This window comes from Ceratotherium simum, chromosome 38, assembly GCF_057802395.1.
Source record: "Ceratotherium simum simum isolate JZ-2026a chromosome 38, ASM5780239v1, whole genome shotgun sequence".
In the NCBI taxonomy this organism is placed as follows: Eukaryota; Metazoa; Chordata; class Mammalia; order Perissodactyla; family Rhinocerotidae; genus Ceratotherium; species Ceratotherium simum.
The window spans coordinates 291,291-307,096 of NC_141937.1; the positions used below are offsets into that span (position 1 = coordinate 291,291).

At 41.6% G+C, this 15,806-nt stretch overlaps 1 protein-coding gene across 8 annotated transcripts in view; it reads right to left on the reverse strand.

The window, feature by feature from the left end:
* The window catches only part of FAM120B (family with sequence similarity 120 member B), a 96,524-nt gene that overhangs the window by 64,668 nt on the left and 16,050 nt on the right, over positions 1-15,806 (reverse strand). For 7 of the 8 annotated variants that reach the window (XM_087424982.1, XM_087424984.1, XM_087424980.1 and 4 more), the window contains 2 exons: positions 12,754-12,934; positions 569-670 (listed from right to left, as the gene is read on the reverse strand). In XM_087424982.1, coding sequence (XP_087281108.1) covers positions 569-670; positions 12,754-12,934 — 283 coding nt within the window. The remainder of the gene's footprint in view (positions 1-568; positions 671-12,753; positions 12,935-15,806) is intronic. The other variant, XM_087424987.1, reaches the window with a different exon arrangement.

The window sequence follows — 15,806 nt, forward strand, 5'->3', positions numbered from 1 at the left end:
AGGATTTTCTTCAGCTGATTCTAGGTGAACTGTTTTTCCTTCTCTCCCATTATATGTTCCAAGACACCTGACATGAAAAGAAAACTGACTTTTCCAGTTAAAATAACTTTCCTTTCTCTCCCCTTTCCAGTTCATCAAAATACACTTTCAGTGGTGAGCAGAAGAGCTGATTTAAGCACAGTACAGAGAACCCAATCCTGTTACTTCAGTGGATGTTTACTGACCAACAACGAGGCAGCAGGCCCTAGGGATCGGCAGCAATGGGCCTGGACCTACAACCACACTCCTCTGCGTGTTTCTCTCTTTCCCCCTGGCGTGGACCATGAGCTGGAGGATGGGGGAGTGAGGCACAGCAACACAGCAGCCGGCCCAGGGCAAATCTGTGTAACGCCCTTTCCTCTGCTGTTTTAGAACTTTACTAGTAGATACATTCCTCTTGGGCCCAGGGTTGAAATGAAAATTAGTATATGTGCAGTTCTGGAAAAATGTTTCCACAATAAATCCATTATTGGACACAAATCATTTGGTGAACAAGTGAGTGATTTATTTACACCAAAGCTGTTGGTACCTGGAATGTTCATCGGCAGAGGCCTCACGAGGTCCGGGTGCCTCAACGGGTTCCCAGAGTACACAAACCACTCCTTGACGGTGGGGCAGGAGCTGGCATCACCTGAGAAAAGACAACTGGGTGAGGAGATGCATGTGAGTACCAGGCTCACAGAGTAACAGATCGCCTCTGCCTGGCCAATCCCAGTGGGGAGCACAGTGCGTGCTCATGTCCCGGGTCACTGAGAGGAGCCTCAGGCGTCCAATAGTGGGCTCCCTACCCTCCCATCTGAGGGTTCTTGCAACAAGAACAGCCTCTGAGGTGGGAAGAACAGCAGGATGGCCTGGCTCAGTAAACAATAACCGGGGCAGAGAGTTTACCACCTGGATGGTGCCTACAAAGTCCTTCTCCCTCCGCTCCCCCCTTACACTGTTCCAGAAAAAATGTAGGAAAATTGTGGGAATATGACAGTCTTTTCTGGTCTTAAATTCAGTATTTTATGCAACTATCAAAACTATTATTATGTCAGACAATTCAAAAGCTGGTAGAAATAACCTAGAACAAAGGCATTTCTGCATGTGGTTGGACTATTAATTGCTATCAAGAATTCAGTTTAACTTCCATTCTTCTACCTTACTCAGCAAAGCCACGTGGAAGGAAGACATTCCTACTCAATCAACATTGTCACTTAGCTTGTCTTTTTTCCCCAGAATCGGAACCCCCTGCTTCCCATGCCCACCTCCCTCCAGCCCACCTGCCTCTAGCTGCCTGCCGCAGGGCCTGTCCTCTCTCAGGGCCCTCCCACCCTCCCAGTAAACAAAACTCTCTCTGTAACACGCCCATCTGCCTTCTCCACACTGGCTGGCCAGTTAAATCAGGCTCCTGACCACTTCTCTTCAGTCTCATCACCATCCTCGCCATTCTTCATGTAAATGGAGGCTTTCTGGTTTTTGCTTTTTTTTAAGTGAAAGTTTTACTAGGTTGCTGTCCCTCATTAAGATCCCCCAATAGCTGCCCAAGGCACCAGAATAAAAGTGCAGATGACCATTTCTAACCAGATGCTCCTGGTCTGGGGACCGAGGAGCCCCTGGCTCTCCCTCCCACATCATGCCCCACCCTGCTGGAGTACCTCAGGGTCCTCACACTCTCCACAGCTCTTCTTATCACCACATTTGGATATGGTGTTCTTTGGTCTGGACTCTCCTCTCGCCAACCCCAGCTTCCTCTCTGAAGCCGCCTCTCTCGATGCACACTTGGTTAACTCCTACTTTACCTTTACACTAGGGAGTCAGACGCCTCTCCCAGGCGCTCCCAGGAGCGCTGTATGTCCCCACCACAGCTCTCTGGCTAGACTACTGCAGATGCTACTTCTTTCCCCTAGTTACCCACCCCGACTGTGGGCTCCTGATAGCAAGAACTGTGTCTTCTTCATATCAAGTCCTCAGTTTGTAGCACAAGGCCTATAGCAGATGTTCATTAACTATAAGTTTAATGAACAAATTCAGCTTGGCCTAAATTTCACACATACCAAGAAAAAGAAAAGAAAATCTGAGAAGTATTCTTACAGTTGTGAAAAAAACAAAACAAAAAAACATGGGGGCTGGCCCGGTGGCACAGGGTTAAGTGCACGTGCTCTGCTTCGGCGGCCCGAGGGTTCGCAGGTTTGGATCCTGGTCGCACAGCCACGCACTGCTTGTCAAGCCATGCTGTGGTGGCGTCCCATATAAAGTAGAGGAAGATGGGCACGGATATTAGCCCAGGGCCAATCTTACTTGGCAAAATGAGGAGGATTGGCATCAGATGTTAGCTGAGGGCTGATTTTTCTCACACACAAAAAAAAAACAGAAAAAACAACCTATTTTCTATGTAATCCTTTTGGCTTAGTTTTTCATTACATTAAAATATAGTCAACGGAGTGAATGGCGTCCTAAACTGCTATTTCAGAAAGAAGTGCATTCTCTCACACCAAAAGACCAATCTTTTTTTTTGTGAAGAAGATCAGCCCTGAGCTAACATCCATGCTAATCCTCCTCTTTTTGCTGAGGACGACCGGCCCTGAGCTAACATCTATTGCCAATCCTCCTCCTTTTTTTCCCCAAAGCCCCAGTAGATAGTTGTACGTCACAGTTGCACATCCTTCTAGTTGCTGTATGTGGGACGCCGCCTCAGCATGGCCAGAGAGGTGGTGCGTCAGTGCGCGCCTGGGATCCGAACCCAGGCCGCCAGTAGCGGAGTGCACGGACCCAACCACTAAGCCACGGGGCCGGCCCCAAAAGACCAACCTTACCAGGTTTTACTAACTCGCTGGATAAGAAAACTTAACCATTGTCACCACCTAGCCTGCCAACTGCCTCCTTGGGAAATTACTAACACATTTACAACACTGTATTTTATACCATCAGTGCAGAAATGATTATCTTTCATCTAAAACTGTTCACAACACAGAAGGTTAGAGTTGACTTCTCAAAGAGTTCTAATTCTAAATAACATACAAAGAAAGTAAAGATAGTTTCATGATGAGCACTGGTATCCTTTATTAAAAAACACCAAGTAGATTTTCCATTATTTCCTTTCTTGTTAAGACCTAGGGAAGACAGTTTTGGGACAAATATTCCAAGAGAAATGCACACAGTAGTCAGCTATTCAGCTACCCCAAGAGGAAAGAGCTACCCATTGAGACCAGTTAAATAGGATCTACAGACTCTGCGTCTATACAAGCTCAGCAAGCAAAACGGGCCCACGACCAGCACAGACAACAACTTCTCTCCTCTCCATAATTCAGATCAGCAGATACCAAATTCCCTCTTTTCTCCATATTTTAGACTAGTGAGGGTTAAGTCCATAGTAATTACAAAGTATTTATTAATTAATGAAAGAACAACAGCTTTTGCTTGTAAAGTGATTGACTTGCATCTGATGAGTTTCACTGACCACACAAGAGGGTCATAGAACAAGAGTGAACTATGCTGCTTAAAATGCAGTACTTACAGCTACTCATTATCCAGAACCTCGAATACGAAAACTTAATTTTCACATAGAAAATCAACTAGCCAGAGGATGAAAGTTAAATCAGACCTGCTGATTTAAATTTTCACTCTCTAAATGAAATTTTATCTGAAATTGTGGGGAAGGATATAGGAAGTCGAAGAGAGATTATAAATGAGCATCTTCTCTGAGGTGGAGTGCAGGTAAAGGAGTATTAAGTCAGAGGTGGTAGCGCCAGCGCGTGTCTGCAGGGTCCCCAGTGTCGGCCCTCACCTGTGAGTCGCTGGACAGCAGGGATGGGGAATTTAACAGACTCTCAACTGCCTTTGCTCCCTCCTTCTATCACAAGAGGGTAAAAGAGCAGCAGCTAGAAAATGCTGCCAACATCTTCACAGAGTAAATGTGGTAGTCTGGATAGTGTCTTTATTAGACAAGCCTAAATATTCAGATGGCAGCCTCTTCACTTTCAATCCAGATTATCCCTCCTACAGACACTCAGAAAGAAACTCCCATTCCTTCCAAATCCAGAGCCAGATGCAAAGTGTTACCTGGGATCTTCTTAAAATAAAAATAAACATATTTTGTTGGAAAATCCTAGAGTTTAGCCTATTCTCTGGGGTACCACATAATTTCAGAGGTTTTAATCTGGCAAGCACTTTGAAACTATAGAAGAAATGTCTGCAATAATTTGGTTTGTCTGAATTAAAACGAAATAATCTTCTTAAATGCCTATATATCAAGAAAAGAGAAGAGGAAATTGAGTTTGGCAATCCTAAAAGAAAAGGCTGATTTCTCATTCAAACTTTAAATTTGCTACGCTCTGAGTTCAAAAGAGTGGAGTAAAAACTCGAGTAAAGTTCTTTGCCACTTTTACTCTCTACTTCACGCTGTAACATTTTATCTGGAAAATGGAAAAATAACATAACCAAACTTGTTCTTTTTCTATTCCCAAAGGACAGACACATTATTCCACTTTGTAAAATCTTCCATATATAACTAAGACATTTTCCCCTGGGAACAAAATTGTGAACCTGTCTACACTTTCAACCTCTCTCCCTAAAAACTCTGATGAGATTATGTGAACACACAAACTCTCAAAAGTGCTACCTCCTCTCACATAATTTGGAGGGTCTGTGGGCATGTGCAGGGGTGGCACTGGCAAGGGAAAGAGAATGAGGAGAAGCAATGTCAGTTTTAATCTCTCAACTACTGGGATTTTCCAGTTTGGTAACAATTCTCCAGGGTTTTTAAAAAATATATTTGTCCTTAGGGTTCTGTAATATTTTTATACTGCTAGTTTAATCCATAATTTCATGTGCACTGGGTTCTTAAAAAAATAGAAAAACTTCCCCAAACATTCTTTTTTGTGTACATTTTTGAAAAAAAAATCACCTTTTAGGTCACTATCTAGGACTTGAATGAGTTGATGGCCTGTAGGCACTTTGCAAAGGTACCACACCACATGGACAGTGAGTATTTACGTGTAGGGCTGACCGCCCCATCACAAGACTGCCAGCTTTCTCCAGCTCCCATGGGGACTTCCAGAGTGTTTGCTGGCTGAAAATGCAGAGAGACCAACCAGGAAAAAGGACAACTGACCTTAAGTACTGAAGGCTGCTACCCATATGCACAGGCTTTTCTCCAACACTGTTAACCAGGGAGATGTCAAGAGGAGACAGAATAGATTCTGCACTTTGCATCTTTCTGAGTCTCTTCTATTTCCTAAAATTTATAAGGTTTCATAGTGATTTAAGCTAAGACTATCATTAGGGAGACTGAAAAACAGAGACAGAGTTGGAATCAGAGGCAAGAATAGGTATGAAGCCAGGGACGGGCTGAAGACTGAGTGATTTCAGGTTTCTCCCCCTTTGGGCCACAAGGCCATCAAGGCATCTAAATACCATACATTCAACTATATAAAACACAACTAAGGACTCCCTAAAGAGGCACCTTCCAACATAATCAGATGAACCGTAGCATTCAATAGATCAGTATCCAAACTGTACCCATAATTAGGGACTTTGAAGTATCAACATATCAATTTAGTGCCTTGCCTTCTGGCTCAGACATCTAGTGTCTACAGCTGTGCAAGTTTAAGAGCGCTCCCATGCTTAGAGTCCACAGCCGTGGAGTTAAAAGCACTTTTGATTCTAAATCTCACTTTAAATGAGTGGCTCCCACCTGCCAGTCAGACTGGCTTGGAGACAGCTGCTCACCTAGTGGGATTTGCAAGACCTCACCCTCCCTCCCGTGTCTGAAATTCAACCATTAGAGTTACCCCTTTCTACGGAAGGCCTTGCTAAATGCAAATACTCCTGAAGAGGTCATATTTTACAAACAGACTCAATAAACATATATCGATCACCTAATTCACACCAAGAAATCCCTAGGGGTGGCAAAATGTCCCCTGAACAGTCAGTCCCTGCCAGCTCAGCCTACAGCCCAGTGGGGAGGAGGGACATCAGACAAATAACCACTTAAACAAACATGCAGGTACAAATTGTGATAAGCTGAAGAATGAAAAGCACAGGGTGCTTTCAGAGAGGAGCTCACTTTTGATGAGGAAATACGGGAAGAATTTGGGGGAGTTAGTTTTTAAGGGCTTGATGGAAGAACAGAGTTGATCAGAAGAATGACCTGAACTAGAAAAATACATTTTGTATTTTGTCAACATAGATATTGTTTTTAAAGCAAAAAAGTGAATGAGACAGCTTGGTTATAAAAGGGCCTCCAACACATGAAGGTCAGCAGAGGGCAGGGAGGGAAGGGAGGAAAGTGTGTCACCAATGCCAGGGGTTCAAGGAGGAGCTGGACAGGCAGAACTTCAGCAGAGAGAAGGGAGAGGTAGTGGACTTATCCAGGGCCCCGGGACAGAAGTCTCGATGGAAAGAGGAAGGAAAGAGGGAAAATCTCCCATAAGAGTTGAGAATGAGGTGGTGAGATCTTCCCACAATGTCGGGAAAACAAACCAGGAATTAAAAGATGAAGAAACACTGATCAACCCAGAAAGTAGAACATCCATCTCTTAGCAGTTCCAATAACAGAAAACAGAGATAACAGAGGGGAGACAAATTTGTAAACATAAAAGATAAGAGAATATAAAAAAACTTTCCCAGAGAAAAAAAGTCATGATAAGAGGAACAAGAATCACATTAGCACTTGACTTCATCAGCACCTACAATAATAGACAAGGGCAGGGAGATGGCCAAGATGGGGCAGAGCTGACGACCAGAGGACAAGAGGGGATGGCCAAGATGAGGCAGAGCTGATGACCAGAGGACATGAAAGGATGGCTGAGATGAAACAGAGCTGATGACCAGAGGATCGTAGGGGATGGCCAAGATAGGGCAGAGCTGAGGACTGGAGGATCATGGGGGATGGCTGAGATGGGGCAGAGTTGATGACTAGGACACAAGGGGATGGCCAAGATGGGGCAGAGCTGATGACCAGAGAACCGTGGGGGAAGGCTGAGATGGGGCAGAGCTGATGACCAGAGGACACGAGGGAATGGGTGAGTTGGGAGAGCTGATGACCAGGACATGAGGGGATGGCTGAGATGGGGCAGAGCTCAAGACTAGAGGACGGGAGGTATGGCCGAGATGGGGCACACCTGATGACCCGAGGATCACAGGGCGATGGCCCAGATGGCACAGAGCTGATGACCAGAGGATAGCGGGGCAATGACCAAGATGCGGCAGTGCTGCTGACCAGTATTCTCACCAAAAACTGCAGATCTGGACAAACTTTTGAAGGCACTGCATTCTCGTGTTGGACAGTCATCACCACAATATTCTACCTAGAGGCACTGTGCAGACCACAGCCTAATGAGGGAGGGCCCTAGCTAAGTGAGAAAGTCTCTGTGATGAAGAGACAGAGTCTGCAGATCAAGGCTGTCACGACAGCCGGGACTGCAGGGCAGCACACCTGAGAGTCGGTGAGGTACAGAAAGGCACTCCAGAAATCTGCACTGGAGTGCCCTTGAGGTCCCGGTTGAGAACTGAGCTCTGCATGTCCAGGGCAAAACTCAGTGAGGCCAGACAAGACAGCTATTGGGTTCCCTGCTGACCAACCATCAGAGCCTGAATGGGGCTCCAATACATCGAGTCCCAAAAGCCAAGGTGCAGAGACCTCATTAAATACCTGGCACTCGACAGCCCAGGAAAGCCAAGCCTCAGGAGCAGGGCTACTGGAGAGTTCCTACAGACTCACCTAAAACAGAAGTCAACACCCTTCACAGATCCAAAATCTTCTAGCATACAATCAAAAAATACTGGACATGAGAATAAGTAGAAACATATGGACCTATTATCAGGAGAAAAGTCAATAAACAGACATAGGCCCAGAAGTGACAGGGATGATGGAAATAGTAGACAAAGACTTGAAAACAGCTAATGTGAATAATTTCAAGGATTTAAAGGAAAACAAGGCAGAAAGAAATGGAAGATTAAAAAAAACAGCTGGAAAAAACTTGAAAACAGAGCAAGAGGAACTACTCATTTTGAAGCACAGAGAGACAAGAGGCTTCAAAACAAGCCTCAGTGCTGGAGGGACACTAGGGGGTGTAAACCATATACGTAACTGGAGGCCCGGAGTGAGAGGTGAAAGTGATGAAGACAGAAAACAACACTTGATGAAATAATGTTCAATTTTTTTCAAGTATGATAGGAAACAAACTCACAGATACAGGAAGTTCAAGAATCTCAAGTGGAATAAATGCAAAGTAAACCACTCCAAAGCTCAGCTTAAACAAATTGCTAAAAACCAGTGATCAAGAGAAAAATCTTAAAGAAGCCAAAGGGAAAAACACTCATTACATATGAGGAACAACAATAAGAAAGACCATTGTCACCTCATGAGAAACAATAAAGGCCAGAAACAACCTAACAACATCTTTAAAGTGCTGAACAAAAATACCTAAAATTCTACATCCAGCAAAATTATATTCTGAAATAAAGATAGTTTCAGGAAAAACAACTCAGGAAATTAAAATGGGCATGACAAGAAATGTGAAAGAAAGTTCTTGAGTTGAAAAAAGATGATACTAAAGGAAACTTGGATCTACAGAGAGGAATGAAGAGTACCAGAAACGGCGCACATGAACACTTTTCCTCATTTATTAATTCTTTTAAAAGACAATTGACTGTTTAAAGTAAAGGTTGGAAAATCACAGCCCATGGGCCAAATTGGGCTTGTTTTTATACAGTCCAAAAGCTAATAATGCTTTTCACATTATTTAAATGACTAGAAAATTATCTAAAGAATAATATTCTGGACACAAGATTATATAAAATTCAGATTTTGTGACATGGGAAAACTAGATAAAGCTTTATTGACACACAGCCACACTCCTTCACTGACATTGTCTATGGCCAATTTTGCACTATAGCAGCAGAGCTGAGAATCTGTGACAGAGACTGCTGGGGCCCTCAAAGCCTAAGATATTTATTATCACCTGGCCCTTCACAGAAAAAGTTTGCCACCCCCTGGTTTAAAGTAAAAATAAGAATCATGTATTACGGGGTTTAAAATATATGCATAATCTCAAAAGGTTACATACTGTATGTTTCTATTTACGTAACATTCTCAAAATGACCAAAGTGCAGAGACAGAGGACAGACTAGTGGTCTCCAAGGGACAGAGACAGAGGCAGGGCACAAAGGGGCAGCATGAGGGAGTTTCTTGTGGTGACTGACCCATTCTGTATCGCGACATGTGGCAACAGACCAGTTCCATATCACAACATGTGGCGATGGACCAGTTCTGTATCGTGACATGAGGCTATGGACCAAATCATGACATGGGATAAAACTGCATAGAACTATATACACACACAAGTGAATGAATGTGAAAAATGAATAAGGTCTGTAGTCTAGTTAAAAGTATTATACCAATGTCTATTTCCTGGCTTTGATATTATACTTTATTACATAAAATGTCATCTTTGGGGGAAGCTGGGTAAAGGGTATGTAGAACTCTATATACTATTTTTGCACCTCCTGTGAATGTACAATTATTTCAAAGTAAAAAGTTTAAAAAATATACAGAAGACATAAAGCAATAATAGCAAAAATGATGGGGAGAATGAAAGTACACTGTTGTAAGGGTTCTTACATTACACGTAAAGTGGTCTAATATTATTTGAAAACAAATTGTGATAAGTTAAAGATGTATATTATAAACCCTAGAGCATCCATTAAAAAAAAAACAGGTAAGGGGCTGGCCCACCGTGGTTAAATTCGCACTCTCCACTTTGGCAGCCCAGGGTTCACAGGTTCGAATCCCAGGCATGGACCGATGCACTGCTCATCAAGCCATGCTGTGGTGGCGTCCCACATACAAAATGGAGGAAGATGCACACAGATGTTAGCTCAGGGCCAGTCTTCCTCACCAAAAAAAAAGGTACATCTAATAATCCAAAAGAGGATATAAAACAAAATACTAAAAATTATTCCAACAATCCAAAAGTAGTCAGAAAAGGAGAAAATAAGGGAAAAAAGAACAGAGCATAGAGCAAAATGGAAGACTTACCCAATCATATCAATAATCACATGAAATGTAAATGGTCTAAATACTCCAATTAAAAGACAGAGATTGTCATACTGGATTTGCTGCTTAAAAGAGATGTACTTTAAAGAAATAGTTTAAAAGTAAAAGGATAGAAAACAGATATACCATGCAACATTAATCGTAAGAAAACTGGAGTACATATATCAGTATCAGACAAAGCCAACTTCAAGACAAGAAGTATTATCAGATTTTCTCAAAAAGATAAATCCCACAATGCTAAAAGAGTCAATTCATTAAGAAACATAACATTCCTCAATGTATACAAACCTAACAACAGAACTTCAAAAATATCAGAAGCAAAAACTGAGACAATTAAAGGAATAAATAAAAACATCCACAATATCTGGAGATTTCAACACTCTTTTCTCAAGAACTGAGAACAAGTTGACAGAAAATCAGTGGAAGACTTGAACAGCCCTATTAACACTATTGGTATTTATGGAACACTATATGCAACAACTGTAGAATATAAATCATTTTCAAGGACACGTGGATTAATAAGCTAAGCCAAGCAAATAACACAGAATAAGCTTCATTATTATCACCATAAATAAACCAACAATAGCAGCATTTTATTTTCACATCCTAATAATGTAAACTTCATGTAGAAAGCCAAAAAGCTGAGAAAGAAAATAGGAAAGTGAAGATCAATTGTGAAGACAAGTTCAATTTGAGTAATTTTTCCTGTTATTGTGGTTATCTAATAAAGTTATCTATATGGTTGTAAATAAATTGCATTAACAAAGTACAAAATTTAAGTTAGTAAAGTTTATATATTTTAACTTCATCTAAGAAAACATTCTAGGGGCCGGCCCGGTGGTGCAGCGGTTAAGCGCGTGTGCTCCCCTTCGGCGGCCTGGGATTTGCAGGTTTGGATCCCAGCTGTGCACCAACACACCGCTTGTCAAGCCATGCTGTGGCGGCATCCCATATAAAGTAGAGGAAGAGGGGCACGGATGCTAGCCCAGGGCCAATCTTCCCCAGCAAAAAGAGGAGGATTGGCATTGGATGTTAGCTCAGGGCTGATCTTCCTCATAAAAAAAAAAAAAAGGAAAGAAAACATTCTAAAAACAATTCCAGGCAAATATTATTCTATAATGTAAAATTTTTTTATGATGAAGATATCTTTTTTTAATCATTAGAGTCAACATGCAATCATTCATGTTAAGAAAGAATATGGGCAGAGAGCCACATAAGAAAAAGAAACAGAAAAAAACTATTTAAACAATATCTGGTCCCAAAGTTTATTACACACGTTCTTTTGTTTCTGTTTTTAAAACAGCTTAAACATCTTTCTCATCTCTTCCTCAGGTCACATAAGTGCTTGAACTCTCACAGCACAGATGGGAAAAAGCAGTACATGCTGGGTGGTGCAAGGAATTTAATAAAACTGGATTCAAAGAACCCTGCCACTCCCTCCCCTCCAAAGAAAAAGATAATTACAATATTTTATTTTATTTATTTATTTTTTTTGTGAGGAAGATCAGCCCTGAGCTAACATCCACGCTAATCCTCCTCTTTTTGCTGAGGAAGACCGGCTCTGAGCTAACATCTATTGCCAATCCTCCTCCTTTTTCTTTTTCTCCCCCCAAAGCCCCAGTAGATAGCTGTACGTCATAGTCGCACGTCCTTCTAGTTGCTGTATGTGGGACACGGCCTCAGCATGGCCTAATTACAACATTTTAATCAGAAGATTCTACCACTACCTTTAGATTATACAAATTTACTTTTTGGAATAATAGAATAATATTAATAACGTATTGATATGTTTGGAAATAATGGAGTTTATTGGCACAGATAATGGAGTTATCTGTGGCAAATGGGCCACAGACATCCTTTCACCAGGATCTTACTGCTTCTATCTCTTGTCCTGATAATACTGTGCTAGACCCCGTTTCTCCTCACAGCACTCTCACATCAGACCATGACATTCCAGTCGGCCCGTTTAGGGTGGGCAAAGCCTTACATAAGAGGTAACTAAATGCATTAAACATCATTAGTCTCTACTAAGAAGTGCTCTTTTACACTCCCAATTCCCCCCAAACTATCCCTAAAAGAGGGTTATAGGGTCTGATTAATTTTAGACTTAGTATTAAAGGTTCTCCCAATTTTGCTGCTCTGGCCATTGGCAGTCCTCTCCCTATACCATTGTTGCTATTGCGCAATGGAAATATAGATGGGGAAAAACATAAACTTAATTACAAAAACTCTAAAGGAAAATTTTGCTTATATTTTAAAATATGATGTACCAGATTTTATAAAATTATCTTATGAAAATCACATTTTGAGGGAGAGTAAGTAGACATTGTCTTCTAATAATAAACATACCCTACACTCCTACAAGAGGAAAGCGTTTTCACATTTTTTTAAATGTACAAATCCTTTTAAGACATAAAAATATGACATTTTATAGAAACAATGCACTCTTAACGAATACTGATCAACTGCTTACTAATTAGATACAGATGTCCCACAGCATTTACTCTTAATTTTGTACAGATGTGAGTGGTATTCTCAATTATAGATTTTACAGAGAAACAAAACCCTATTTAATTGTATCCGTGTCCTGCAAGAATGCATTCTACTTCATCTGGGCATTTTCTCAGAATTCAACTCCAAATAGCACCATTACTAAGAGAGACCAACCAACTCACCTCTGCCATCCCCTAGCAAGAGAGCGTAGACGCGCTGCCGTACAGGGCGGTAAACGAAGGCCTGGCTCGGCAGAGCCTGGTCTAGCGCGTCCTCCAGAGTGTTGCTGCACTCAATCTCTCCAGTGCTCATGATATTGTACACCAGGTAGCTCTCTGCCTGGACATGACGTGCTCGAGCAACCTGTTCAAAATTTAAATACAATACAGCTGATTCTCCTTGAAAACAAAACAGTAAACTTCAAATAGAAAAAATCAACACCTTATTATCACATGCTGGTGTTTTAAAGGCACTCAGAAATAGAATAATTGTCACTCAAACTCAAGACATTAAGCTGGCACTTGTGTTCCTTTCCTTTGGGCTTCTAGGCTCAAAACTTTCTATTACTCCTCCTCCTCCTCCAATCTCCAGCCATCTACTGGACTTATACTCACTTCTGCAGTATCTCATCATTTTATGTACCTGATGGTGAGTGTTGCTATAAAAGGCTTTAACTGACATCCTAGTCCCAGTTTCTCCCCTCTCCAACCTATCCTTCACATCACCGACATCCCGCCTTCTTGGATTCAGAGGTCCAGTCACTACCCTTATCAAAGCATCTGAGTGTCTACCACAAATTCTTCACCCTAACATTCAATGCCCCACTAGAAGGCCTCAATCTCCTTTTCTTGTACACACCATTTCACCCTCACAGAAACTGCTACAGTCCATTCACAATGGAACACTTTCACTGTTCCTCAAGAATATTCAGTCCTCTCCTATCTCCACTTGTGCTCCATGAAATTCATCCCTTCTAGTCTTCCCCAACCTCTCACTTCACAAGTCTCTTTCCCTTTAAGGTTCACCTAAAGCGTCACCCTCTTTATAAACCCTTTCCCCTCCTCTCCCATCCAGAACTCACCTCCCCCTTGTCTTATGGGGCTCAACTCACAGTTACCCTACGGTAGTTATGTTGTCTGACCTCTCCTATTAAACTATAAACTGCTTGGTATTAGAAGCTGTAACACATTCATTCATTTGTTCAATAATTTTTTACTGAGCAAAAGCTATGTGCTGAGTGTTCATTTGTTTCTGCCCTGCAGTGCCAGCACAGTGTTGGCCCATGATCGGTGATAAGATATATGATTTAAATTGATTCCACTTTCTCATTAAATAAGTACTTAAGATCAGAAGGCCTATAACCTACATACAGGTCTTATTTTCCTCTGAAGAACATTCTTATTACTGCAGGAATAAACTCATCTAGCTTACTATTCAAAACTTAAATCCAAACAGTCTGCCACCAAGGCATTTAACACGTGGTGTTTAATGGGGCCACCCCGGTGGTACAAGCAGTGAAGTGCGCGCTCCGCTGCGGCGGCCCGGGGTTCGCTGGTGCGGATCCTGGGCGTGCACTCACGCACCGCTTGTCAAGCCATGCTGTGGCGGTGTCCCATACAAAGATGAGGAAGATGGGCACGGATGTTAGCCCAGGGCCAATCTTCCTCAGAAAAAAGAGGAGGATTGGTATCAGATGTTAGCTCAGGGCTGATCTTCCTCACCAAAAAAATTTAAAAAAAACTGTGGTGTTTAAAATTTAAAATGTGGTGTTAGGATAACTTGGAATATCTATAACTCTGCAAATCAGAGTGTCTCATTATTTATATATACTTAAGCAGTTCTAGTTACGTCGAATCATTATTGTAGACTTGAGTCTTAATCTCTTTGTTCCTCACTTTCTTCATATATAAAACAGGTTTAATAAAAGTGCCAACCTCACAGAATATTGTGAGGATTAAATGAGTTAATATATGGAAAGCACTTAACACCAGGCAAGGAACACACTGCATGCTCAGTAAGTGTTAACTATTATTACAAGGCTAGATGTACTATAAAATTTCTATTTCACTGATTAAATTTCTTTAAATCAACAGGGCAAGACAGGCTAGCAGCTTTAAGGTCAGTAAGATTTAAAAAAAAAAGACTTTAAAGAGTTATTACTTGATATTCTAACCAATCAAAGATTATCAGAAGTGACCTTTTTCTCTATGTACCCCTTTTGATAACAGAATCTATCAGAAACATTAGTCATGTATTTCATGATCCTTTTAAGGCACAAGTGCTTCTAATTCTTTTTCCTATTCCCTCTTCCATTTCTGATTCTTTTTTATTTCAAAAGAATTGGTATTTTGACAAATTTATCTAGAAAGTTATAATAAATTATACTCAGCCTACCAAGAAATATTCAATTTTGGCAGTTGTACAGAATTTGAGATGTAACATTCTTTTCTGGGTGTACACAGGGTTTTCAGATAAGTTCTCTACAATTATCATTTTAGTTCATTAATTAGATCAGTATCATCTAAGTGTCTTTTATCTCTGCTCTTAATTGGAGATATACAGCATTCCACACTTGGAAAAAACCCTAATACATTCACCTAATCTAAAAATTCTAAAGAGATAATTCAGTTTATCCAACATTATGTAAACCATATAATTTACTCTTAAATTTAACTGATTTTCCAAAATGTTCTACCGTGGAAAAAACATAGCTATCTGGTTGTGGGCGTGTGCCCAGGGTGCCCTGTACACCTTCTTCACCTAAGGATTTCTAAGGTGACTATGTGTGGTTAAAATCATACATGTTTGAATCTGGGTTATCTATTTGATAGGGCTGGAAGACTCCACTACAAAAATTTTTAAAGGAAGAATGCAAGGGGAACTTGAGAAAGTTCTAATTGATTTCAAAGATACAATTAAGTTCAATAAATGGGAAAGTCACTGTGTGAACAACACACGATCCACCCTTTTACAAGGGTGCCCTCCCTTCTGCCTGCAGGCAGGCCCCCCAGGCCTCTCCCGGCCCTCTTCTCCACCCAGAGCACTTGCACTGCCAGGATTCCTGAGAGAGGCACTACAGCCCCAGCCCGCCTTCTTCGCCCATCACCTGACCTCCACCCTGTGCAACAACAACTCTCTAAGGCCACCAGAACCTCCTAATTGCCAAGTCTAACTGCCTCCGAGTCCTAGTCCCACTCCACCTCTGCAGCATGGACACCCCTGGCCATTTCTTTCT